General features: G+C 56.7%; 1 protein-coding gene across 2 annotated transcripts in view; it reads left to right on the top strand.

The window, feature by feature from the left end:
* Window positions 1-27,314, top strand: part of gnl1 (guanine nucleotide binding protein-like 1) — an 86,505-nt gene that overhangs the window by 29,985 nt on the left and 29,206 nt on the right. For both annotated transcript variants that reach the window (XM_059970853.1, XM_059970854.1), the window contains 3 exons: window positions 118-325; window positions 2,822-2,917; window positions 3,006-3,194. In XM_059970853.1, the coding sequence (XP_059826836.1) occupies window positions 118-325; window positions 2,822-2,917; window positions 3,006-3,194 (493 nt within the window). The remainder of the gene's footprint in view (window positions 1-117; window positions 326-2,821; window positions 2,918-3,005; window positions 3,195-27,314) is intronic.

Here is a 27,314-nt window from a genome sequence, read left to right as displayed (position 1 = left end):
ATCTCCGTTGTAAACAGATATCCTCTTCTGAGGCTGTGGCCCCTGGTCCTGAACCCCCCCACTATAGGAAACGTCTCTACATTTATCCTCTTGACTGAGTTCCTCCCCTACCCACAGGTGATTCACTTTTCCCCGGTGCTGTACGACTACGTGACCCAGGAGATGAAGAGGAGCCTCATCTTGGTTCTGAACAAGATCGACCTTGCCCCGCCCTCTCTGGTGGCAGCCTGGAAGCATTACTTCCAGCAGAAATTCCCTCAGCTCCACGTCCTCTGCTTCACATCGTACCCACGGGAGAAACAGGGCGAGACAGATCCCAGCACAGGTAAGCAGCGGGGCTGTCGTTATTATAGAGGGAGCACTACTGAGGCTCAGCGGACCCTGTCGTATGCGGTGAGATTGGGTCGTCTAGACCGTATTCACTGGAAGACGTAAATACTTTGTAGAAGTTGCAATTTATGCTTGTGTTTAAGACTTTGGTTTCAAAGCATCTAAATTATCAGCAAGTTATTGAAGGAACTGGACGGTGCACTAAGTGAATGCAACACAGTAGCGAAGCCATTATAGCTCGGGGAGTCACAGAGTGTAAGGAGTTTGTGTGTTCTCCCTGTGAGGGTTTCCTCCACATGCTCCGGTGCCCTTCCTTTCCAATGAATAGGTGTGGTGGCATCCGTTGGTCTCGAGAGACCATGGATCTGCACCTGGAGTTTCCAGGGCGCAGGCCTGGGCAGGGTTGTATGGGAGACCAGCAGTTGCCCAAGCTGCAGGCCTTCCCCTCTCCACACCACCGATGTAGTCCAGTGGAAGGGCACTAGGACCCATGCAGCTTGGCACCGGTGATGTCCCAGAGCAATGTGTTGTTAAGTGCCTTGCTCAAGGACACAAACACGCTGCCTCAGCTGAGGCGCGAACCAGTGACCTTCAGGTTACTAGTCTGATGCCTTGCCCACTAGGCCACGCGCCAACACTATGGTGTAATGAATAGGTAAGTTGATTATTATAAATTACCCTGTGATCAGACTAGGGTGAAATAACTAGGTTGCTGGGTGGAATGGCATTTGGGCCCAAAGGACCGGTCCACACTGCTTCTCTAATAAAATTAAACGTATAAAGTTGTCACAGTTTTATATCAGGGAATCAGGCCCTTTAGCCTAATTGTCCTTGCTGTCCACAGTGCCACACTGAGCTGTGATGCACCATCAATAACTCACACTGAGACGTAAGGCGAGATATCGGCTTTTATTGACTGGAAGAAGGAACCAGGAGTGAGTGTCCATCATACTATGTCCTGGAGACTGAGGCCGAGCGTCAGGCCTCAGATCGCCTTTATACAGGGGCCTGTGGGAGGAGCCACAGGAGCAGTCAGCAGGGGGCGTGTCCAGACAGGCACATAGTTCACCACAAGCTGGTCCCATTTGCCCATGTTTGACCCATATCCCTCCTAGTCTTTCCTATCTGTGTACCTGTTCTAATGCCTTTTAAAGCAGCTTTACTCTCCTCAGCCTCTTCCTCGGGCAGCTCGTTCCACTTACCCACCACTCTGTGTGAAAAGGTTCCCCCTCAGAGGGTAGACATGCAAGGTCTTTATACAAAATGAGATGCTCTTTGTAGAATCTCTCCCAGCTCACAGGTTTTATACTCTCAAGGACAAAGATAAAAAACAACAGGCGGCTCAGTACAATTTCAAAAGCTACATTGTCGTCGTTGGCTTCAACCTTTTATGCCTGACAAATGGTTCCATTGGAAAACCTATTCACAGTGGGAGCACATTGTAACTGACAAGACCCACCTAAACATTCAGACACCTTTCTTGGACAAAGTCATTCACGTAGAAAGTCGGTGGACCGCAGGTGGTGGAATCCACAGCAACGTGCCGGAGGAACTCAGCAGGTCAGGCAGCATCTGTGGAGGGAAATCGAGACTGGAGGAAGAGTCTCGACCCAGTATGTCGACGTCCATTTTCACCCCTCGGGTGATTCCTGGCCCACTGACTGCTTCCGGTGTCTTGTGTGTTGCTCCAAACTTTTCCACGTGGACCATGAGAGGGCAGAGAGCACTGTCGGTCAGCGATGGTTCAGATGTTGCACCTCTTGGTCTGGCTCGCACTGGCAGCCTGGCCAAGACCCTTCAGCCCATCTCATGTGCTGACTGTCAGCACTACTAGTCGAATCCTATTTTCTTTTCTTTTTTTTGCCTCTGGCTTCCATGTCAGTTCCCTGCATCACTGGTTCTGACACGAGGTTCATACTGGGCAATTAACCTATCGACTCCTGGGTTGCAGATCGGAACTCAGCCCAAGAAAGCTGGAGAACGCCACAAAGACAGGATTGAGCCTGGCTTGGTGGAGCCGTCAGACAGCAGCTCCAACCCTTGCACCTCGGTCGTCTTGTCTGCACCCAGATTTACCCACCGTTTGCTCAGATGTACCAAGTGGGTAAAGAACTAAAGATTAGATGAGCTTTGTTTGTCACATGTATGTCGAGACCCACAGTGAAATCCATCGTCTGTGTCAGCGACCGACGCTGCTGAGGATGTGCTGGGGCACCACGTCTAACCCGTCGTCTGGAGGAAACCCACACGGTACAAATCTCTCTACAGACAGCCGTGGGAATTGAACCCCGGTCGCTGATACTGTGAAGTGTTGTACTAAACGCCATGCTGCAGGATCGGGCGAGTTGCGGGAGGGGTAATAGTTTGCCACTCTGTGGGACTCGCACCGGTAACGATTCCCGGGGGGGGGGGTGTTCCCGTGTGGCTCTCGTTACTGATCCCTGATCAGTGTGAGTGGGACTCTCGGTCACGTCTCTGTGTTTGGGTTCAGTGTTTCAGAAGCGGAGGAGACGGAGGAGAATCCGAACGATGGCGGTGGGCCCCCGACAGCTCCTTAAAGCCTGCGAGACCATCACACAGGGCAAAGGTGAGGCTGCGGAGCGTAGTAGCTGTGGGCAGCACGCTGGGGTCGGGCACTGTCTGACTGGCGCCCTCTCTCTCTCTCTCCTGTGCAGTGGACCTGACCAGCTGGAGGGAGAAGATGGAGAGGGATGCCGCAAGCACTCACCGCGAGGAGCTGACGGACGAGGAGGAGGAGGAGGAGGAGGCCGTGCTGGTGGAGCACCAGACTGACGCGGCCATGGAACTGTGCACGGCCACGGACGAGCTCTACAAGGATGGTATCCTCACCGTGGGCTGTGTGGGTGAGTCCATCTGAGCCAGCACTCGGAGCAGGAACCTCATCCTTTGAATTCCTCCCCCCTCCTCTCATTTCTTCACTCCACTCCCTTGTAACCCCCACCCTTTCTCTCCCCTGCAGCTTCCACTCCTCCTATCCTTCTCCCTCAAGGACCTCCCCTCCTTTCGTAGGCCCTTGGAGTAAGGACTCCCTCCCCATCGTACTTGTATGCACTTCTCTGTTATGTATGCTTGGTTGTACCAGAGGCCCCCCCCACCCCTACTATTCTTGGATACCCATGGTTACATCCCCCCCATAAGCACTTGTTATCCCCCTGCCCTCCTCTCAGGTACTCCTGGGGATCCCCTTCCATTCATAAGATCGTGAGGCACTGGAGCACAATTAGGCAATTGGACCTGTCGAGTTCGCTCCACCATTCGATGATGGCTGATCCATTTCCCTCTCAATCCCATTCTCCCGCCTCTCCCCGCAACCTTTCAAGCCGTGATTTATCAAAAATCTATCAGCCTCTGCTGTGTGCACTCAATGACGTGGTCTCCACAGCCGAACGTGGCAATGAATTTCACCCTGCAATTCTCCTTCATCTCAATTCTAAATGGAAATCCCTCTACTCTGAGACTGTTCCCAAAGGTCCTAGACTTCTCCTCTATAGGAAACGGACCTCGCCACATCCATATCATATATCCTCAGTCTCTTCATCCCATCAAACACCCTTCCGCTCCCTCCTTCTCAATCTCCCTCACACCACAGTTCTCCCTTGGCACTCCCTCTCTTATACACCTTTATTCCCTACACTTCTCCCACAACAACCCCACCACCCATTCTTCATCCTCTACCTACTTCTCCCTCCACAAACCCACCACCCCTTCTCCCAGCCTCTACCCACTTCTCCCTCTTGAACCCCATCCCTTCTCTCATCCTCTACCCTCTTTTCCCTCCTGAACCCCACCACCCATTCTCAGCCTCTACCCACTTCTCCCTCCTGAACCCCACCACCCATTCTCAGCCTCTACCCACTTCTCCCCCCTCAACCCCGCCACCCATTCTCTCAGCCTCTACCCACCTCTCCCCCCTCAACCCCACCACCCATTCTCAGCCTCTACCCACTTCTCCCCCCTCAACCCCGCCACCCATTCTCTCAGCCTCTACCCACCTCTCCCCCCTCAACCCCACCACCCATTCTCAGCCTCTACCCACCTCTCCCCCCTCAACCCCACCACCCATTCTCAGCCTCTACCCGCTCCCTCCTGAACCCCACCACCCATTCTCTCATCCTCTACCCTCTTTTCCCTCCTGAACCCCACCACCCATTCTCTCATCCTCTACCCTCTTTTCCCCCCTCAACCCCACCACCCATTCTCAGCCTCTACCCTCTTTTCCCTCCTCAACCCCACCACCCATTCTCAGCCTCTAACCACTTCTCCCTCCTGAACCCCACCACCCATTCTCAGCCTCTACCCTCTTTTCCCTCCTCAACCCCACCACCCATTCTCAGCCTCTACCCACTTCTCCCTCCTGAACCCCACCACCCATTCTCTCATCCTCTACCCTCTTTTCCCCCTCAACCCCACCACCCATTCTCAGCCTCTACCCTCTTTTCCCTCCTCAACCCCACCACCCATTCTGAGCCTCTACCCACTTCTCCCTCCTCAACCCCACCATCCATTCTCAGCCTCTTCCCACTTCTCCCCCCTCAACCCCACCACCCATTCTCGGCCTCTACCCACTTCTCCCTCCTCAACCCCACCACCCACTTTCATCCTCTACCCACTTCTCCCTCCACAACCCCACCACCCATTCTCAGCCTCTACCCTCTTTTCCCTCCTCAACCCCACCACCCATTCTCAGCCTCTACCCACTTCTCCCTCCTGAACCCCACCACCCATTCTCAGCCTCTACCCTCTTTTCCCTCCTCAACCCCACCACCCATTCTCAGCCTCTACCCACTTCTCCCTCCTGAACCCCACCACCCATTCTCAGCCTCTACCCTCTTTTCCCTCCTCAACCCCACCACCCTTTCTCAGCCTCTACCCACTTCTCCCTCCTCAACCCCACCATCCATTCTCAGCCTCTTCCCACTTCTCCCCCCTCAACCCCACCACCCATTCTCGGCCTCTACCCACTTCTCCCTCCACAACCCCACCACCCATTCTCAGCCTCTACCCACTTTTCCCTCCTGAGCCCCACCACCCATTCTCTCATCCTCTACCCTCTTTCCCCCCTCAACCCCACCACCCACTCTCTCATCCTCTACCCTCTTTTCCCCCCTCAACCCCACTACCCATTCTCTCATCCTCTACCCTCTTTTCCCTCCTGAGCCCCACCACCCATTCTCAGCCTCTACCCTCTTTCCCTCCTGTACCCCACCACCCATTCTCAGCCTCGACCCACTTCTCCTGCCTCAACCCCACCACCCATTCTCTCATCCTCTACCCTCTTTTCCCTCCTGAACCCCACCACCCATTCTCAGCCTCTACCCACTTCTCCCTCCTGAACCCTATCCCTTCTCTCAGCCTCTACCCACTTCTCCCTCCTCAACCCCACCACCCATTCTCAGCCTTTACCCACTTTTCCCTCCTCAACCCCACCACCCGTTCTCTCAGCCACTACCCACTTCTCCCCCATCAACCCCACCACCCATTCTCACCCTCTACCCACCTCTCCCCCCAACCCCACCACCCATTCTCAGCCACTACCCACTTCTCCCTCCTCAACCCCAACACCCATTCTCTCAGCGTCTACCCACCTCTCCCCCCTCAAGCCCACCACCCATTCTCTCATCCTGTACCCTCTTTTCCCCCCTGTACCCCATCACCCATTCTCAGCCTCTACCCTCTTTTCCCTCCTCAACCCCACCACCCATTCTCAGCCTCTACCCACTTCTCCCCTCACAACCCCACCATCCCTTCTCTCATCCTCTACCCACTTCTCCCTCATCAACCCCACCACCCATTCTCAGCCTCTACCCTCTTTTCCCTCCTCAACCCCACCACCCATTCTCAGCCTCTACCCACTTCTCCCCCTTCAACCCCTCCATCCCTTCTCTCAGCCTCTACCCACTTCTCCCCCCACAACCCCACCACCCGTTCTCATCCTCTACCCACTTCTCCCTCCACAACCCCACCACCCATTAACAGCCTCTACCCACTTCTCCCCCCTCAACCCCACCACCCATTCTCTCATCCTCTACCCTCTTTTCCCCCCTCAACCCCATCACCCATTCTCAGCCTCTACCCTCTTTTCCCTCCTCAACCCCACCACCCATTCTCAGCCTCTACCCACTTCTCCCCCCTCAACCCCACCACTCATTCTCTCATCCTCTACCCTCTTTTCCCCTCTCAACTCCACCACACATTCTCTCATCCTCTACCCACTTCTCCCTCCTGAACCCCACCACCCATTCTCAGCCTCTACCCTCTTTTCCCTCCTCAACCCCACCACCCATTCTCAGCCTCTACCCACTTCTCCTTCCTGAACCCCACCACCCATTCTCTCATCCTCTACCCTCTTTTCCCCCCTCAACCCCACCACCCATTCTCAGCCTCTACCCTCTTTTCCCTCCTCAACCCCACCACCCATTCTCAGCCTCTACCCACTTCTCCCTCCTCAACCCCACCATCCATTCTCAGCCTCTACCCACTTCTCCCTCCTCAACCCCACCACCCACTTTCATCCTCTACCCTCTTTTCCCCCCTCAACCTCACCACCCATTCTCTCAGCCTCTACCCTCTTTCCCTCCTGTACCCCACCACCCATTCTCAGCCTCGACCCACTTCTCCCCCCTCAACCAACACCCATTCTCTCATCCTCTACCCTCTTTTCCCTCCTGAGCCCCACCACCCATTCTCAGCTTCTACCCTCTTTCCCTCCTGTACCCCACCACCCATTCTCAGCCTCGACCCACTTCTCCCTCCTGAACCCCATCCCTTCTCTCAGCCTCTACCCTCTTTTCCCTCCTGAACCCCACCACCCATTCTCAGCCTCTACCCACTTCTCCCTCCTGAACCCTATCCCTTCTCTCAGCCTCTACCCACTTCTCCCTCCTCAACCCCATCACCCATTCTCAGCCTCTACCCACTTCTCCCCCCTCAACCCCACCACTCATTCTCTCATCCTCTACCCTCTTTTCCCCCCTCAACTCCACCACCCATTCTCTCATCCTCTACCCACTTCTCCCTCCTGAACCCTATCCCTTCTTTCTGCCTCTACCCACTTCTCCCTCCTGAACCCCACCACACCCATTCTCAGCCTCTTCCACTTCTCCCCCCTCAACCCCACCACCCATTCTCTCAGCCTCTACCCACCTCTCCCCCCTCAACCCCACCACCCATTCTCAGCCTCGACCCACTTCTCCCCTCTCAACCCCACCACCATTCTCAGCCTCTACCCACTTCTCCCTCCTCAACCCCACCATCCATTCTCAGCCTCTACCCACTTCTCCCTCCTCAACCCCACCACCCACTTTCATCCTCTACCCTCTTTTCCCCCCTCAACCCCACCACCCATTCTCTCAGCCTCTACCCTCTTTCCCTCCTGTACCCCACCACCCATTCTCAGCCTCGACCCACTTCTCCCCCCTCAACCAACACCCATTCTCTCATCCTCTACCCTCTTTTCCCTCCTGAGCCCCACCACCCATTCTCAGCCTCTACACTCTTTCCCTCCTGTACCCCACCACCCATTCTCAGCCTCGACCCACTTCTCCCCCTCAACCCCACCACCCATTCTCTCATCCTCTACCCTCTTTTCCCCCCTCAAGCCCACCACCCATTCTCTCATCCTGTACCCTCTTTTCCCCCCTGTACCCCATCACCCATTCTCAGCCTCTACCCTCTTTTCCCTCCTCAACCCCACCACCCATTCTCAGCCTCTACCCACTTCTCCCCTCACAACCCCACCATCCCTTCTCTCATCCTCTACCCACTTCTCCCTCCTCAACCCCACCACCCATTCTCAGCCTCTACCCTCTTTTCCCTCCTCAACCCCACCACCCATTCTCATCCTCTACCCACTTCTCCCTCCTCAACCCCACCACCCATTCTCAGCCACTACCCACTTCTCCCTCCTCAACCCCACCACCCATTCTCTCAGCGTCTACCCACCTCTCCCCCTCAAGCCCACCACCCATTCTCAGCCTCTACCCACTTCTCCCCCTTCAACCCCACCATCCTTTCTCTCAGCCCCTACCCACTTCTCCCCGCACAACCCCACCACCCGTTCTCATCCTCTACCCACTTCTCCCTCCACAACCCCACCACCCATTCTCAGCCTCCCCCCTCAACCCCACCACCCATTCTCTCATCCTCTACCCTCTTTTCCCCCCTCAACCCCCACCACCATTCTCTCATCCTCTACCCTCTTTTCCCCCCTCAACCCCATCACCCATTCTCAGCCTCTACCCTCTTTTCCCTCCTCAACCCCACCACCCATTCTCAGCCTCTACCCACTTCTCCCCCCTCAACCCCACCACTCATTCTCTCATCCTCTACCCTCTTTTCCCCCCTCAACTCCACCACACATTCTCTCATCCTCTACCCACTTCTCCCTCCTGAACCCCATCCCTTCTTTCAGCCTCTACCCACTTCTCCCTCCTGAACCCCACCACCCATTCTCAGCCTCTACCCTCTTTTCCCTCCTCAACCCCACCACCCATTCTCAGCCTCTACCCACTTCTCCTTCCGGAACCCCACCACCCATTCTCTCATCCTCTACCCTCTTTTCCCCCCTCAACCCCACCACCCATTCTCAGCCTCTACCCTCTTTTCCCTCCTCAACCCCACCAGCCATTCTCAGCCTCTACCCACTTCTCCCTCCTCAACCCCACCATCCATTCTCAGCCTCTACCCACTTCTCCCTCCTCAACCCCACCACCCACTTTCATCCTCTACCCTCTTTTCCCCCCTCAACCCCACCACCCATTCTCTCAGCCTCTACCCTCTTTCCCTCCTGTATCCCACCACCCATTCTCAGCCTCGACCCACTTCTCCCCCCTCAACCAACACCCATTCTCTCATCTCTACCCTCTTTTCCCTCCTGAGCCCCACCACCCATTCTCAGCCTCTACCCTCTTTCCCTCCTGTACCCCACCACCCATTCTCAGCCTCGACCCACTTCTCCCCCTCAACCCCACCACCCATTCTCTCATCCTCTACCCTCTTTTCCCTCCTGAACCCCACCACCCATTCTCAGCCTCTACCCACTTCTCCCTCCTGAACCCTATCCCTTCTCTCAGCCTCTACCCACTTCTCCCTCCTCAACCCCACCACCCATTCTCAGCCTCTACGCACTTCTCCCCCCTCAACTCCACCACCCATTCTCTCATCCTCTACCCATTTCTCCCTCCTGAACCCTATCCCTTCTTTCAGCCTCTACCCACTTCTCCCCCTCAACACCACCACCCATTCTCTCATCCTCTAACCTCTTTTCCCTCCTGAGCCCCACCACCCATTCTCAGCCTCTTCCCACTTCTCCCCCCTCAACCCCACCACCCATTCTCTCAGCCTCTACCCACCTCTCCCCCCTCAACCCCACCACCCATTCTCAGCCTCGACCCACTTCTCCCCCCTCAACCCCACCACCCATTCTCTCAGCCTCTACCCACCTCTCCCCCCTCAACCCCACCACCCATTCTCAGCCTCGACCCACTTCTCCCCTCTCAACCCCACCACCCATTCTCAGCCTCTACCCACTTCTCCCTCCTCTACCCCACCATCCATTCTCAGCCTCTACCCACTTCTCCCTCCTCAACCCCACCACCCACTTTCATCCTCTACCCTCTTTTCCCCCCTCAACCCCACCACCCATTCTCTCATCCTCTACCCTCTTTCCCTCCTGTACCCCACCACCCATTCTCAGCCTCGACCCACTTCTCCCCCCTCAACCAACACCCATTCTCTCATCCTCTACCCTCTTTTCCCTCCTGAGCCCCACCACCCATTCTCAGCCTCTACCCTCTTTCCCTCCTGTACCCCACCACCCATTCTCAGCCTCGACCCACTTCTCCCCCTCAACCCCACCACCCATTCTCTCATCCTCTACCCTCTTTTCCCTCCTGAACCCCACCACCCATTCTCAGCCTCTACCCACTTCTCCCTCCTGAACCCCATCCCTTCTCTCAGCCTCTACCCTCTTTTCCCTCCTGAACCCCACCACCCATTCTCAGCCTCTACCCACTTCTCCCTCCTGAACCCTATCCCTTCTCTCAGCCTCTACCCACTTCTCCCTCCTCAACCCCACCACCCATTCTCAGCCTCTACCCACTTCTCCCCCCTCAACCCCACCACTCATTCTCTCATCCTCTACCCTCTTTTCCCCCCTCAACTCCACCACCCATTCTCTCATCCTCTACCCACTTCTCCCTCCTGAACCCTATCCCTTCTTTCAGCCTCTACCCACTTCTCCCCCCTCAACCCCACCACCCATTCTCTCATCCTCTAACCTCTTTTCCCTCCTGAGCCCCACCACCCATTCTCAGCCTCTTCCCACTTCTCCCCCCTCAACCCCACCACCCATTCTCTCAGCCTCTACCCACCTCTCCCCCCTCAACCCCACCACCCATTCTCAGCCTCGACCCACTTCTCCCCTCTCAACCCCACCACCCATTTTCTCATCTTCTACCCTCTTTTCCCTCCTGAACCCCACCACCCATTCTCAGCCTCTACCAACTTCTCCCTCCTGAACCCCATCCCTTCTCTCAGCCTCTACCCTCTTTTCCCTCCTGAACCCCACCACCCATTCTCAGCCTCTACCCACTTCTTTCTCCTGAACCCTATCCCTTCTCTCAGCCTCTACCCACTTCTCCCTCCTCAACCCCACCACCCATTCTCAGCCTCTACCCACTTCTCCCTCCTCAACCCCACCACCCATTCTCAGCCTCTACCCACTTCTCCTTCCACAACCCCACCACCCATTCTCAGCCTCGACCCACTTTTCCCTCCTGAGCCCCACCACCCATTCTCAGCCTCTACCCACTTCTCCCCCCTCAACCGCACCACCCATTCTCTCATCCTCTACCCTCTTTCCCCCCTCAACCCCACCACCCATTCTCTCATCCTCTACCCTCTTTTCCCTCCACAACCCCACCACCCATTCTCAGCCTCTACCCACTTCTCCTTCCTGAACCCCACCACCCATTCTCTCATCCTCTACCCTCTTTTCCCCCCTCAACCCCACCGCCCATTCTCAGCCTCTACCCTCTTTTCCCTCCTCAACCCCACCACCCATTCTCAGCCTCTACCCACTTCTCCCTCCTCAACCCCACCATCCATTCTCAGCCTCTACCCACTTCTCCCTCCTCAACCCCACCACCCACTTTCATCCTCTACCCTCTTTTCCCCCCTCAACCTCACCACCCATTCTCTCAGCCTCTACCCTCTTTCCCTCCTGTACCCCACCACCCATTCTCAGCCTCGACCCACTTCTCCCCCCTCAACCAACACCCATTCTCTCATCCTCTACCCTCTTTTCCCTCCTGAGCCCCACCACCCATTCTCAGCTTCTACCCTCTTTCCCTCCTGTACCCCACCACCCATTCTCAGCCTCGACCCACTTCTCCCTCCTGAACCCCATCCCTTCTCTCAGCCTCTACCCTCTTTTCCCTCCTGAACCCCACCACCCATTCTCAGCCTCTACCCACTTCTCCCTCCTGAACCCTATCCCTTCTCTCAGCCTCTACCCACTTCTCCCTCCTCAACCCCATCACCCATTCTCAGCCTCTACCCACTTCTCCCCCCTCAACCCCACCACTCATTCTCTCATCCTCTACCCTCTTTTCCCCCCTCAACTCCACCACCCATTCTCTCATCCTCTACCCACTTCTCCCTCCTGAACCCTATCCCTTCTTTCAGCCTCTACCCACTTCTCCCTCCTGAACCCCACCACCCATTCTCAGCCTCTTCCCACTTCTCCCCCCTCAACCCCACCACCCATTCTCTCAGCCTCTACCCACCTCTCCCCCCTCAACCCCACCACCCATTCTCAGCCTCGACCCACTTCTCCCCTCTCAACCCCACCACCCATTCTCAGCCTCTACCCACTTCTCCCTCCTCAACCCCACCATCCATTCTCAGCCTCTACCCACTTCTCCCTCCTCAACCCCACCACCCACTTTCATCCTCTACCCTCTTTTCCCCCCTCAACCCCACCACCCATTCTCTCAGCCTCTACCCTCTTTCCCTCCTGTACCCCACCACCCATTCTCAGCCTCGACCCACTTCTCCCCCCTCAACCAACACCCATTCTCTCATCCTCTACCCTCTTTTCCCTCCTGAGCCCCACCACCCATTCTCAGCCTCTACACTCTTTCCCTCCTGTACCCCACCACCCATTCTCAGCCTCGACCCACTTCTCCCCCTCAACCCCACCACCCATTCTCTCATCCTCTACCCTCTTTTCCCCCCTCAAGCCCACCACCCATTCTCTCATCCTGTACCCTCTTTTCCCCCCTGTACCCCATCACCCATTCTCAGCCTCTACCCTCTTTTCCCTCCTCAACCCACCACCCATTCTCAGCCTCTACCCACTTCTCCCCTCACAACCCCACCATCCCTTCTCTCATCCTCTACCCACTTCTCCCTCCTCAACCCCACCACCCATTCTCAGCCTCTACCCTCTTTTCCCTCCTCAACCCCACCACCCATTCTCATCCTCTACCCACTTCTCCCTCCTCAACCCCACCACCCATTCTCAGCCACTACCCACTTCTCCCTCCTCAACCCCACCACCCATTCTCTCAGCGTCTACCCACCTCTCCCCCCTCAAGCCCACCACCCATTCTCAGCCTCTACCCACTTCTCCCCCTTCAACCCCACCATCCTTTCTCTCAGCCCCTACCCACTTCTCCCCGCACAACCCCACCACCCGTTCTCATCCTCTACCCACTTCTCCCTCCACAACCCCACCACCCATTCTCAGCCTCCCCCCTCAACCCCACCACCCATTCTCTCATCCTCTACCCTCTTTTCCCCCCTCAACCCCACCACCCATTCTCTCATCCTCTACCCTCTTTTCCCCCCTCAACCCCATCACCCATTCTCAGCCTCTACCCTCTTTTCCCTCCTCAACCCCACCACCCATTCTCAGCCTCTACCCACTTCTCCCCCCTCAACCCCACCACTCATTCTCTCATCCTCTACCCTCTTTTCCCCCCTCAACTCCACCACACATTCTCTCATCCTCTACCCACTTCTCCCTCCTGAACCCCATCCCTTCTTTCAGCCTCTACCCACTTCTCCCTCCTGAACCCCACCACCCATTCTCAGCCTCTACCCTCTTTTCCCTCCTCAACCCCACCACCCATTCTCAGCCTCTACCCACTTCTCCTTCCTGAACCCCACCACCCATTCTCTCATCCTCTACCCTCTTTTCCCCCCTCAACCCCATCACCCATTCTCAGCCTCTACCCTCTTTTCCCTCCTCAACCCCACCACCCATTCTCAACCTCTACCCACTTCTCCCCCCTCAACCCCACCACTCATTCTCTCATCCTCTACCCTCTTTTCCCCCCTCAACTCCACCACACATTCTCTCATCCTCTACCCACTTCTCCCTCCTGAACCCCATCCCTTCTTTCAGCCTCTACCCACTTCTCCCTCCTGAACCCCACCACCCATTCTCAGCCTCTACCCTCTTTTCCCTCCTCAACCCCACCACCCATTCTCAGCCTCTACCCACTTCTCCTTCCTGAACCCCACCACCCATTCTCTCATCCTCTACCCTCTTTTCCCCCCTCAACCCCACCACCCATTCTCAGCCTCTACCCTCTTTTCCCTCCTCAACCCCACCACCCATTCTCAGCCTCTACCCACTTCTCCCTCCTCAACCCCACCATCCATTCTCAGCCTCTACCCACTTCTCCCTCCTCAACCCCACCACCCACTTTCATCCTCTACCCTCTTTTCCCCCCTCAACCCCACCACCCATTCTCTCAGCCTCTACCCTCTTTCCCTCCTGTATCCCACCACCCATTCTCAGCCTCGACCCACTTCTCCCCCCTCAACCAACACCCATTCTCTCATCCTCTACCCTCTTTTCCCTCCTGAGCCCCACCACCCATTCTCAGCCTCTACCCTCTTTCCCTCCTGTACCCCACCACCCATTTTCAGCCTCGACCCACTTCTCCCCCTCAACCCCACCACCCATTCTCTCATCCTCTACCCTCTTTTCCCTCCTGAACCCCACCACCCATTCTCAGCCTCTACCCACTTCTCCCTCCTGAACCCTATCCCTTCTCTCAGCCTCTACCCACTTCTCCCTCCTCAACCCCACCACCCATTCTCAGCCTCTACGCACTTCTCCCCCCTCAACTCCACCACCCATTCTCTCATCCTCTACCCACTTCTCCCTCCTGAACCCTATCCCTTCTTTCAGCCTCTACCCACTTCTCCCCCTCAACACCACCACCCATTCTCTCATCCTCTAACCTCTTTTCCCTCCTGAGCCCCACCACCCATTCTCAGCCTCTTCCCACTTCTCCCCCCTCAACCCCACCACCCATTCTCTCAGCCTCTACCCACCTCTCCCCCCTCAACCCCACCACCCATTCTCAGCCTCGACCCACTTCTCCCCCCTCAACCCCACCACCCATTCTCTCAGCCTCTACCCACCTCTCCCCCCTCAACCCCACCACCCATTCTCAGCCTCGACCCACTTCTCCCCTCTCAACCCCACCACCCATTCTCAGCCTCTACCCACTTCTCCCTCCTCTACCCCACCATCCATTCTCAGCCTCTACCCACTTCTCCCTCCTCAACCCCACCACCCACTTTCATCCTCTACCCTCTTTTCCCCCCTCAACCCCACCACCCATTCTCTCATCCTCTACCCTCTTTCCCTCCTGTACCCCACCACCCATTCTCAGCCTCGACCCACTTCTCCCCCCTCAACCAACACCCATTCTCTCATCCTCTACCCTCTTTTCCCTCCTGAGCCCCACCACCCATTCTCAGCCTCTACCCTCTTTCCCTCCTGTACCCCACCACCCATTCTCAGCCTCGACCCACTTCTCCCCCTCAACCCCACCACCCATTCTCTCATCCTCTACCCTCTTTTCCCTCCTGAACCCCACCACCCATTCTCAGCCTCTACCCACTTCTCCCTCCTGAACCCCATCCCTTCTCTCAGCCTCTACCCTCTTTTCCCTCCTGAACCCCACCACCCATTCTCAGCCTCTACCCACTTCTCCCTCCTGAACCCTATCCCTTCTCTCAGCCTCTACCCACTTCTCCCTCCTCAACCCCACCACCCATTCTCAGCCTCTACCCACTTCTCCCCCCTCAACCCCACCACTCATTCTCTCATCCTCTACCCTCTTTTCCCCCCTCAACTCCACCACCCATTCTCTCATCCTCTACCCACTTCTCCCTCCTGAACCCTATCCCTTCTTTCAGCCTCTACCCACTTCTCCCCCCTCAACCCCACCACCCATTCTCTCATCCTCTAACCTCTTTTCCCTCCTGAGCCCCACCACCCATTCTCAGCCTCTTCCCACTTCTCCCCCCTCAACCCCACCACCCATTCTCTCAGCCTCTACCCACCTCTCCCCCCTCAACCCCACCACCCATTCTCAGCCTCGACCCACTTCTCCCCTCTCAACCCCACCACCCATTTTCTCATCTTCTACCCTCTTTTCCCTCCTGAACCCCACCACCCATTCTCAGCCTCTACCAACTTCTCCCTCCTGAACCCCATCCCTTCTCTCAGCCTCTACCCTCTTTTCCCTCCTGAACCCCACCACCCATTCTCAGCCTCTACCCACTTCTTTCTCCTGAACCCTATCCCTTCTCTCATCCTCTACCCTCTTTCCCCCCTCAACCCCACCACCCATTCTCTCATCCTCTACCCTCTTTTCCCTCCACAACCCCACCACCCACTTTCATCCTCTACCCACTTCTCCCTCCTCAACCCCACCACCCATTCTCAGCCTCTACCCACTTCTCCCCCTTCAACCACACCATCCCTTCTCTCAGCCTTTACCCACTTCTCCCCCCACAACCCCACCACCTGTTCTCATCCTCTACCCACTTCTCCCTCCACAACCCCACCACCCTTTCTCAGCCTCTACCCACTTTTCCCTCCTGAGCCCCACCACCCATTCTCAGCCTCTAACCACTTCTCCCCCCAACCCCACCACCCATTCTCTCATCCTCTACCCTCTTTTCCCTCCTCAACCCCACCACCCATTCTCTCATCCTCTACCCTCTTTTCCCCCCTCAACCCCATCACCCATTCTCAGCCTCTACCCTCTTTTCCCTCCTCAACCCCACCACCCATTCTCAGCCTCTACCCACTACTCCCCCCTCAACCCCACCACTCATTCTCTCATCCTCTACCTACTTCTCCCTCCTGAACCCCATCCCTTCTTTCAGCCTCTACCCACTTCTCCCTCCTGAACCCCACCACCCATTCTCTCATCCTCTACCCTCTTTTCCCCCCTCAACCCCACCACCCATTCTCAGCCTCGACCCACTTCTCCCCCCTCAACCAACACCCATTCTCTCATCCTCTACCCTCTTTTCCCTCCTGAGCCCCACCACCCATTCTCAGCCTCTACCCACTTCTCCCTCCTGAACCCCATCCCTTCTCTCAGCCTCTACCCTCTTTTCCCTCCTGAACCCCACCACCCATTCTCAGCCTCTACCCACTTCTCCCTCCTGAACCCTATCCCTTCTCTCAGCCTCTACCCACTTCTCCCTCCTCAACCCCACCACCCATTCTCAGCCTCTACCCACTTCTCCCCCCTCAACCCCACCACTCATTCTCTCATCCTCTACCCTCTTTTCCCCCCTCAACTCCACCACACATTCTCTCATCCTCTACCCACTTCTCCCTCCTGAACCCTATCCCTTCTTTCAGCCTCTACCCACTTCTCCCCCCTCAACCCCACCACCCATTCTCTCATCCTCTAACCTCTTTTCCCTCCTGAGCCCCAACACCCATTCTCAGCCTCTACCCACTTCTCCCTCCTCAACCCCACCACCCATTCGCATCCTCTACCCACTTCTCCCTCCTCAACCCCTCCACCCTTTCTCATCCTTTACCCTCTTTTCCCTCCTGAGCCCCACCACCCATTCTCAGCCTCTACCCTCTTTTCCCTCCTGAGCCCCACCACCCATTCTCAGCCTCTACCCTCTTTCCTTCCTGTACCCCACCACCCATTCTCAGCCTCGACCCACTTCTCCCCTCTCAACCCCACCACCCATTTTCTCATCTTCTACCCTCTTTTCCCTCCTGAATCCCACCACCCATTCTCAGCCTCTACCCACTTCTCCCTCCTGAACCCCATCCCTTCTTTCAGCCTCTACCCACTTCTCCCTCCTGAACCCCACCACCCATTCTCAGCCTCTACCCTCTTTTCCCTCCTCAACCCCACCACCCATTCTCAGCCTCTACCCACTTCTCCTTCCTGAGCCCCACCACCCATTCTCTCATCCTCTACCCTCTTTTCCCCCCTCAACCCCACCACCCATTCTCAGCCTCTGCCCTCTTTTCCCTCCTCAACCCCACCACCCATTCTCAGCCTCTACCCACTTCTCCCTCCTCAACCCCACCATCCATTCTCAGCCTCTACCCACTTCTCCCTCCTCAACCCCACCACCCACTTTCATCCTCTACCCTCTTTTCCCCCCTCAACCCCACCACCCATTCTCTCAGCCTCTACCCTCTTTCCCTCCTGTACCCCACCACCCATTCTCAGCCTCTACCCACTTCTCCCTCCTCAACCCCACCACCCACTTTCATCCTCTACCCTCTTTTCCCCCCTCAACCCCACCACCCATTCTCTCATCCTCTACCCTCTTTCCCTCCTGTACCCCACCACCCATTCTCAGCCTCGACCCACTTCTCCCCCCTCAACCAACACCCATTCTCTCATCCTCTACCCTCTTTTCCCTCCTGAGCCCCACCACCCATTCTCAGCCTCTACCCTCTTTCCCTCCTGTACCCCACCACCCATTCTCAGCCTCGACCCACTTCTCCCCCTCAACCCCACCACCCATTCTCTCATCCTCTACCCTCTTTTCCCTCCTGAACCCCACCACCCATTCTCAGCCTCTACCCACTTCTCCCTCCTGAACCCCATCCCTTCTCTCAGCCTCTACCCTCTTTTCCCTCCTGAACCCCACCACCCATTCTCAGCCTCTACCCACTTCTCCCTCCTGAACCCTATCCCTTCTCTCAGCCTCTACCCACTTCTCCCCCCTCAACCCCACCACCCATTCTCTCATCCTCTAACCTCTTTTCCCTCCTGAGCCCCACCACCCATTCTCAGCCTCTTCCCACTTCTCCCCCCTCAACCCCACCACCCATTCTCTCAGCCTCTACCCACCTCTCCCCCCTCAACCCCACCACCCATTCTCAGCCTCGACCCACTTCTCCCCTCTCAACCCCACCACCCATTTTCTCATCTTCTACCCTCTTTTCCCTCCTGAACCCCACCACCCATTCTCAGCCTCTACCAACTTCTCCCTCCTGAACCCCATCCCTTCTCTCAGCCTCTACCCTCTTTTCCCTCCTGAACCCCACCACCCATTCTCAGCCTCTACCCACTTCTTTCTCCTGAACCCTATCCCTTCTCTCAGCCTCTACCCACTTCTCCCTCCTCAACCCCACCACCCATTCTCAGCCTCTACCCACTTCTCCCTCCTCAACCCCACCACCCATTCTCAGCCTCTACCCACTTCTCCTTCCACAACCCCACCACCCATTCTCAGCCTCGACCCACTTTTCCCTCCTGAGCCCCACCACCCATTCTCAGCCTCTACCCACTTCTCCCCCCTCAACCGCACCACCCATTCTCTCATCCTCTACCCTCTTTCCCCCCTCAACCCCACCACCCATTCTCTCATCCTCTACCCTCTTTTCCCTCCACAACCCCACCACCCACTTTCATCCTCTACCCACTTCTCCCTCCTCAACCCCACCACCCATTCTCAGCCTCTACCCACTTCTCCCTCCTCAACCCCACCATCCATTCTCAGCCTCTACCCACTTCTCCCCCTTCAACCACACCATCCCTTCTCTCAGCCTTTACCCACTTCTCCCCCCACAACCCCACCACCTGTTCTCATCCTCTACCCACTTCTCCCTCCACAACCCCACCACCCTTTCTCAGCCTCTACCCACTTTTCCCTCCTGAGCCCCACCACCCATTCTCAGCCTCTAACCACTTCTCCCCCCAACCCCACCACCCATTCTCTCATCCTCTACCCTCTTTTCCCTCCTCAACCCCACCACCCATTCTCTCATCCTCTACCCTCTTTTCCCCCCTCAACCCCATCACCCATTCTCAGCCTCTACCCTCTTTTCCCTCCTCAACCCCACCACCCATTCTCAGCCTCTACCCACTTCTCCCCCCTCAACCCCACCACTCATTCTCTCATCCTGTACCCACTTCTCCCTCCTGAACCCCATCCCTTCTTTCAGCCTCTACCCACTTCTCCCTCCTGAACCCCACCACCCATTCTCTCATCCTCTACCCTCTTTTCCCCCCTCAACCCCACCACCCATTCTCAGCCTCTACCCTCTTTTCCCTCCTCAACCCCACCACCCATTCTCAGCCTCGACCCACTTCTCCCCCCTCAACCAACACCCATTCTCTCATCCTCTACCCTCTTTTCCCTCCTGAGCCCCACCACCCATTCTCAGCCTCTACCCACTTCTCCCTCCTGAACCCTATCCCTTCTCTCAGCCTCTACCCACTTCTCCCTCCTCAACCCCACCACCCATTCTCAGCCTCTACCCACTTCTCCCCCCTCAACCCCACCACTCATTCTCTCATCCTCTACCCTCTTTTCCCCCCTCAACTCCACCACACATTCTCTCATCCTCTACCCACTTCTCCCTCCTGAACCCTATCCCTTCTTTCAGCCTCTACCCACTTCTCCCCCCTCAACCCCACCACCCATTCTCTCATCCTCTAACCTCTTTTCCCTCCTGAGCCCCAACACCCATTCTCAGCCTCTACCCACTTCTCCCTCCTCAACCCCACCACCCATTCGCATCCTCTACCCTCTTTTCCCCCCTCAACTCCACCACACATTCTCTCATCCTCTACCCTCTTTTCCCCCCTCAACCCCACCACCCATTCTCTCAGCCTCTACCCTCTTTCCTTCCTGTACCCCACCACCCATTCTCAGCCTCGACCCACTTCTCCCCCCTCAACCAACACCCATTCTCTCATCCTCTACCCTCTTTTCCCTCCTGAGCCCCACCACCCATTCTCAGCCTCTACCCTCTTTTCCCTCCTCAACCGCACACCCATTCTCAGCCTCTACCCACTTCTCCTTCCTGAACCCCACCACCCATTCTCTCATCCTCTGCCCTCTTTTCCCCCCTCAACCCCACCACCCATTCTCAGCCTCTGCCCTCTTTTCCCTCCTCAACCCCACCACCCATTCTCAGCCTCTACCCACTTCTCCCTCCTCAACCCCACCATCCATTCTCAGCCTCTACCCACTTCTCCCTCCACAACCCCACCACCCACTTTCATCCTCTACCCTCTTTTCCCCCCTCAACCCCACCACCCATTCTCTCAGCCTCTACCCTCTTTCCCTCCTGTACCCCACCACCCATTCTCAGCCTCGACCTACTTCTCCCCCCTCAACCAACACCCATTCTCTCATCCTCTACCCTCTTTTCCCTCCTGAGCCCCACCACCCATTCTCAGCCTCTACCCTCTTTCCCTCCTGTACCCCACCACCCATTCTCAGCCTCGACCCACTTCTCCCCCTCAACCCCACCACCCATTCTCTCATCCTCTACCCTCTTTTCCCTCCTGAACCCCACCACCCATTCTCAGCCTCTACCCACTTCTCCCTCCTGAACCCCATCCCTTCTCTCAGCCTCTACCCTCTTTTCCCTCCTGAACCCCACCACCCATTCTCAGCCTCTACCCACTTCTCCCTCCTCAACCCCACCACCCATTCTCAGCCTCTACCCACTTCTCCCCCCTCAACCCCACCACTCATTCTCTCATCCTCTACCCTCTTTTCCCCCCTCAACTCCACCACCCATTCTCTCATCCTCTACCCACTTCTCCCTCCTGAACCCTATCCCTTCTTTCAGCCTCTACCCACTTCTCCCCCTCAACACCACCACCCATTCTCTCATCCTCTAACCTCTTTTCCCTCCTGAGCCCCACCACCCATTCTCAGCCTCTTCCCACTTCTCCCCCCTCAACCCCACCACCCATTCTCTCAGCCTCTACCCACCTCTCCCCCCTCAACCCCACCACCCATTCTCAGCCTCGACCCACTTCTCCCCTCTCAACCCCACCACCCATTTTCTCATCTTCTACCCTCTTTTCCCTCCTGAACCCCACCACCCATTCTCAGCCTCTACCAACTTCTCCCTCCTGAACCCCATCCCTTCTCTCAGCCTCTACCCTCTTTTCCCTCCTGAACCCCACCACCCATTCTCAGCCTCTACCCACTTCTTCCTCCTGAACCCTATCCCTTCTCTCAGCCTCTACCCACTTCTCCCTCCTCAACCCCACCACCCATTCTCAGCCTCTACCCACTTCTCCCTCCTCAACCCCACCACCCATTCTCAGCCTCTACCCACTTCTCCTTCCACAACCCCACCACCCATTCTCAGCCTCAACCCACTTTTCCCTCCTGAGCCCCACCACCCATTCTCAGCCTCTACCCACTTCTCCCCCCTCAACCCCACCACCCATTCTCTCATCCTCTACCCTCTTTCCCCCCTCAACCCCACCACCCATTCTCTCATCCTCTACCCTCTTTTCCCTCCACAACCCCACCACCCACTTTCATCCTCTACCCACTTCTCCCTCCTCAACCCCACCACCCATTCTCAGCCTCTACCCACTTCTCCCTCCTCAACCCCACCATCCATTCTCAGCCTCTACCCACTTCTCCCCCTTCAACCCCACCATCCCTTCTCTCAGCCTTTACCCACTTCTCCCCCCACAACCCCACCACCTGTTCTCATCCTCTACCCACTTCTCCCTCCACAACCCCACCACCCATTCTCAGCCTCTACCCACTTCTCCCCCCTCAACCCCACCACTCATTCTCTCATCCTCTACCCTCTTTTCCCCCCTCAACTCCACCACACATTCTCTCATCCTCTACCCACTTCTCCCTCCTGAACCCTATCCCTTCTTTCAGCCTCTACCCACTTCTCCCCCCTCAACCCCACCACCCATTCTCTCATCCTCTAACCTCTTTTCCCTCCTGAGCCCCACCACCCATTCTCAGCCTCTACCCACTTCTCCCTCCTCAACCCCACCACCCATTCGCATCCTCTACCCACTTCCCCCTCCTCAACCCCTCCACCCATTCTCATCCTTTACCCTCTTTTCCCTCCTGAGCCCCACCACCCATTCTCAGCCTCTACCCTCTTTTCCCTCCTGAGCCCCACCACCCATTCTCAGCCTCTACCCTCTTTCCTTCCTGTACCCCACCACCCATTCTCAGCCTCGACCCACTTCTCCCCTCTCAACCCCACCACCCATTTTCTCATCTTCTACCCTCTTTTCCCTCCTGAATCCCACCACCCATTCTCAGCCTCTACCCACTTCTCCCTCCTGAACCCCATCCCTTCTTTCAGCCTCTACCCACTTCTCCCTCCTGAACCCCACCACCCATTCTCAGCCTCTACCCTCTTTTCCCTCCTCAACCCCACCACCCATTCTCAGCCTCTACCCACTTCTCCTTCCTGAACCCCACCACCCATTCTCTCATCCTCTACCCTCTTTTCCCCCCTCAACCCCACCACCCATTCTCAGCCTCTGCCCTCTTTTCCCTCCTCAACCCCACCACCCATTCTCAGCCTCTACCCACTTCTCCCTCCTCAACCCCACCATCCATTCTCAGCCTCTACCCACTTCTCCCTCCACAACCCCACCACCCACTTTCATCCTCTACCCTCTTTTCCCCCCTCAACCCCACCACCCATTCTCTCAGCCTCTACCCTCTTTCCCTCCTGTACCCCACCACCCATTCTCAGCCTCGACCCACTTCTCCCCCCTCAACCAACACCCATTCTCTCATCCTCTACCCTCTTTTCCCTCCTGAGCCCCACCACCCATTCTCAGCCTCTACCCTCTTTTCCCTCCTCAACCGCAGCACCCATTCTCAGCCTCTACCCACTTCTCCTTCCTGAACCCCACCACCCATTCTCTCATCCTCTGCCCTCTTTTCCCCCCTCAACCCCACCACCCATTCTCAGCCTCTGCCCTCTTTTCCCTCCTCAACCCCACCACCCATTCTCAGCCTCTACCCACTTCTCCCTCCTCAACCCCACCATCCATTCTCAGCCTCTACCCACTTCTCCCTCCACAACCCCACCACCCACTTTCATCCTCTACCCTCTTTTCCCCCCTCAACCCCACCACCCATTCTCTCAGCCTCTACCCTCTTTCCCTCCTGTACCCCACCACCCATTCTCAGCCTCGACCCACTTCTCCCCCCTCAACCAACACCCATTCTCTCATCCTCTACCCTCTTTTCCCTCCTGAGCCCCACCACCCATTCTCAGCCTCTACCCTCTTTCCCTGCTGTACCCCACCACCCATTCTCAGCCTCGACCCACTTCTCCCCCTAAACCCCACCACCCATTCTCTCATCCTCTACCCTCTTTTCCCTCCTGAACCCCACCACCCATTCTCAGCCTCTACCCACTTCTCCCTCCTGAACCCCATCCCTTCTCTCAGCCTCTACCCTCTTTCCCTCCTGTACCCCACCACCCATTCTCAGCCTCGACCCACTTCTCCCCACTCAACCAACACCCATTCTCTCATCCTCTACCCTCTTTTCCCTCCTGAGCCCCACCACCCATTCTCAGCCTCTACCCTCTTTCCCTGCTGTACCCCACCACCCATTCTCAGCCTCGACCCACTTCTCCCCCTCAACCCCACCACCCATTCTCTCATCCTCTACCCTCTTTTCCCTCCTGAACCCCACCACCCATTCTCAGCCTCTACCCACTTCTTCCTCCTGAACCCCACCACCCATTCTCTCATCCTCTACCCTCTTTTCCCCCCTCAACCCCACCACCCATTCTCAGCCTCTACCCTCTTTTCCCTCCTCAACCCCACCACCCATTCTCAGCCTCTACCCACTTCTCCCTCCTCAACCCCACCATCCATTCTCAGCCTCTACCCACTTCTTCCTCCTCAACCCCACCACCCACTTTCATCCTCTACCCTCTTATCCCCCCCCAACCCCACCACCCATTATCAGCCTCGACCCACTTCTCCCCCCTCAACCAACACCCATTCTCTCATCTTCTACCCTCTTTTCCCTCCTGAGCCCCACCACCCATTCTCCGCCTCTACCCACTTCTCCCTCCTGAACCCCATCCCCTCTCTCAGCCTCTACCCTCTTTTCCCTCCTGAACCCCACCACCCATTCTCAGCCTCTACCCACTTCTCCCTCCTGAACCCTATCCCTTCTCTCAGCCTCTACCCACTTCTCCCTCCTCAACCCCACCACCCATTCTCAGCCTCTACCCACTTCTCCCCCCTCAACCCCACCACTCATTCTCTCATCCTCTACCCTCTTTTCCCCCCTCAACTCCACCACACATTCTCTCATCCTCTACCCACTTCTCCCTCCTGAACCCTATCCCTTCTTTCAGCCTCTACCCACTTCTCCCCCCTCAACCCCACCACCCATTCTCTCATCCTCTAACCTCTTTTCCCTCCTGAGCCCCACCACCCATTCTCAGCCTCTACCCACTTCTCCCTCCTCAACCCCACCACCCATTCGCATCCTCTACCCACTTCTCCCTCCTCAACCCCTCCACCCATTCTCATCCTTTACCCTCTTTTCCCTCCTGAGCCCCACCACCCATTCTCAGCCTCTACCCTCTTTTCCCTCCTCAACCCCACCATCCATTCTCAGCCTCTACCCTCTTTCCTTCCTGTACACCACCACCCATTCTCAGCCTCGACCCACTTCTCCCCTCTCAACCCCACCACCCATTTTCTCATCTTCTACCCTCTTTTCCCTCCTGAACCCCACCACCCATTCTCAGCCTCTACCAACTTCTCCCTCCTGAACCCCATCCCTTCTCTCAGCCTCTACCCTCTTTTCCCTCCTGAACCCCACCACCCATTCTCAGCCTCTACCCACTTCTCCCTCCTGAACCCTATCCCTTCTCTCAGCCTCTACCCACTTCTCCCTCCTCAACCCCACCACCCATTCTCAGCCTCTACCCACTTCTCCCTCCTCAACCCCACCACCCATTCTCAGCCTCTACCCACTTCTCCTTCCACAACCCCACCACCCATTCTCAGCCTCGACCCACTTTTCCCTCCTGAGCCCCACCACCCATTCTCAGCCTCTACCCACTTCTCCCCCCTCAACCCCACCACCCATTCTCTCATCCTCTACCCTCTTTCCCCCCTCAACCCCACCACCCATTCTCTCATCCTCTACCCTCTTTTCCCTCCACAACCCCACCACCCACTTTCATCCTCTACCCACTTCTCCCTCCTCAACCCCACCACCCATTCTCAGCCTCTACCCACTTCTCCCTCCTCAACCCCACCATCCATTCTCAGCCTCTACCCACTTCTCCCCCTTCAACCCCACCATCCCTTCTCTCAGCCTTTACCCACTTCTCCCCCCACAACCCCACCACCTGTTCTCATCCTCTACCCACTTCTCCCTCCACAACCCCACCACCCATTCTCAGCCTCTACCCTCTTTTCCCTCCTCAACCCCACCACCCATTCTCAGCCTCTACCCACTTCTCCCTCCTCAACCCCACCATCCATTCTCAGCCTCTACCCACTTCTCCCTCCTCAACCCCACCACCCACTTTCATCCTCTACCCTCTTTTCCCCCCTCAACCCCACCACCCATTCTCTCAGCCTCTACCCTCTTTCCCTCCTGTACCCCACCACCCATTATCAGCCTCGACCCACTTCTCCCCCCTCAACCAACACCCATTCTCTCATCCTCTACCCTCTTTTCCCTCCTGAGCCCCACCACCCATTCTCCGCCTCTACCCACTTCTCCCTCCTGAACCCCATCCCCTCTCTCAGCCTCTACCCTCTTTTCCCTCCTGAACCCCACCACCCATTCTCAGCCTCTACCCACTTCTCCCTCCTGAACCCTATCCCTTCTCTCAGCCTCTACCCACTTCTCCCTCCTCAACCCCACCACCCATTCTCAGCCTCTACCCACTTCTCCCCCCTCAACCCCACCACTCATTCTCTCATCCTCTACCCTCTTTTCCCCCCTCAACTCCACCACACATTCTCTCATCCTCTACCCACTTCTCCCTCCTGAACCCTATCCCTTCTTTCAGCCTCTACCCACTTCTCCCCCCTCAACCCCACCACCCATTCTCTCATCCTCTAACCTCTTTTCCCTCCTGAGCCCCACCACCCATTCTCAGTCTCTACCCACTTCTCCCTCCTCAACCCCACCACCCATTCTCAGCCTCTACCCACTTCTCCCCCCTCAACCCCACCACTCATTCTCTCATCCTCTACCCTCTTTTCCCCCCTCAACTCCACCACACATTCTCTCATCCTCTACCCACTTCTCCCTCCTGAACCCTATCCCTTCTTTCAGCCTCTACCCACTTCTCCCCCCTCAACCCCACCACCCATTCTCTCATCCTCTAACCTCTTTTCCCTCCTGAGCCCCACCACCCATTCTCAGCCTCTACCCACTTCTCCCTCCTCAACCCCACCACCCATTCGCATCCTCTACCCACTTCTCCCTCCTCAACCCCTCCACCCATTCTCATCCTTTACCCTCTTTTCCCTCCTGAGCCCCACCACCCATTCTCAGCCTCTACCCTCTTTTCCCTCCTCAACCCCACCATCCATTCTCAGCCTCTACCCTCTTTCCTTCCTGTACACCACCACCCATTCTCAGCCTCTACCCACTTCTCCCCCCTCAACCCCACCACTCATTCTCTCATCCTCTACCCACTTCTCCCTCCTGAACCCCATCCCTTCTTTCAGCCTCTACCCACTTCTTCCTCCTGAACCCCACCACCCATTCTCTCATCCTCTACCCTCTTTTCCCCCCTCAACCCCACCACCCATTCTCAGCCTCTACCCTCTTTTCCCTCCTCAACCCCACCACCCATTCTCAGCCTCTACCCACTTCTCCCTCCTCAACCCCACCATCCATTCTCA

The sequence above is a fragment of the Hypanus sabinus genome, chromosome 5 (assembly GCF_030144855.1).
Source record: "Hypanus sabinus isolate sHypSab1 chromosome 5, sHypSab1.hap1, whole genome shotgun sequence".
NCBI classification, from domain to species: Eukaryota; Metazoa; Chordata; class Chondrichthyes; order Myliobatiformes; family Dasyatidae; genus Hypanus; species Hypanus sabinus.
The sequence above is the reverse complement of the archived record's forward strand: the minus strand, read 5'-3'. Positions and strand labels throughout refer to the sequence as shown.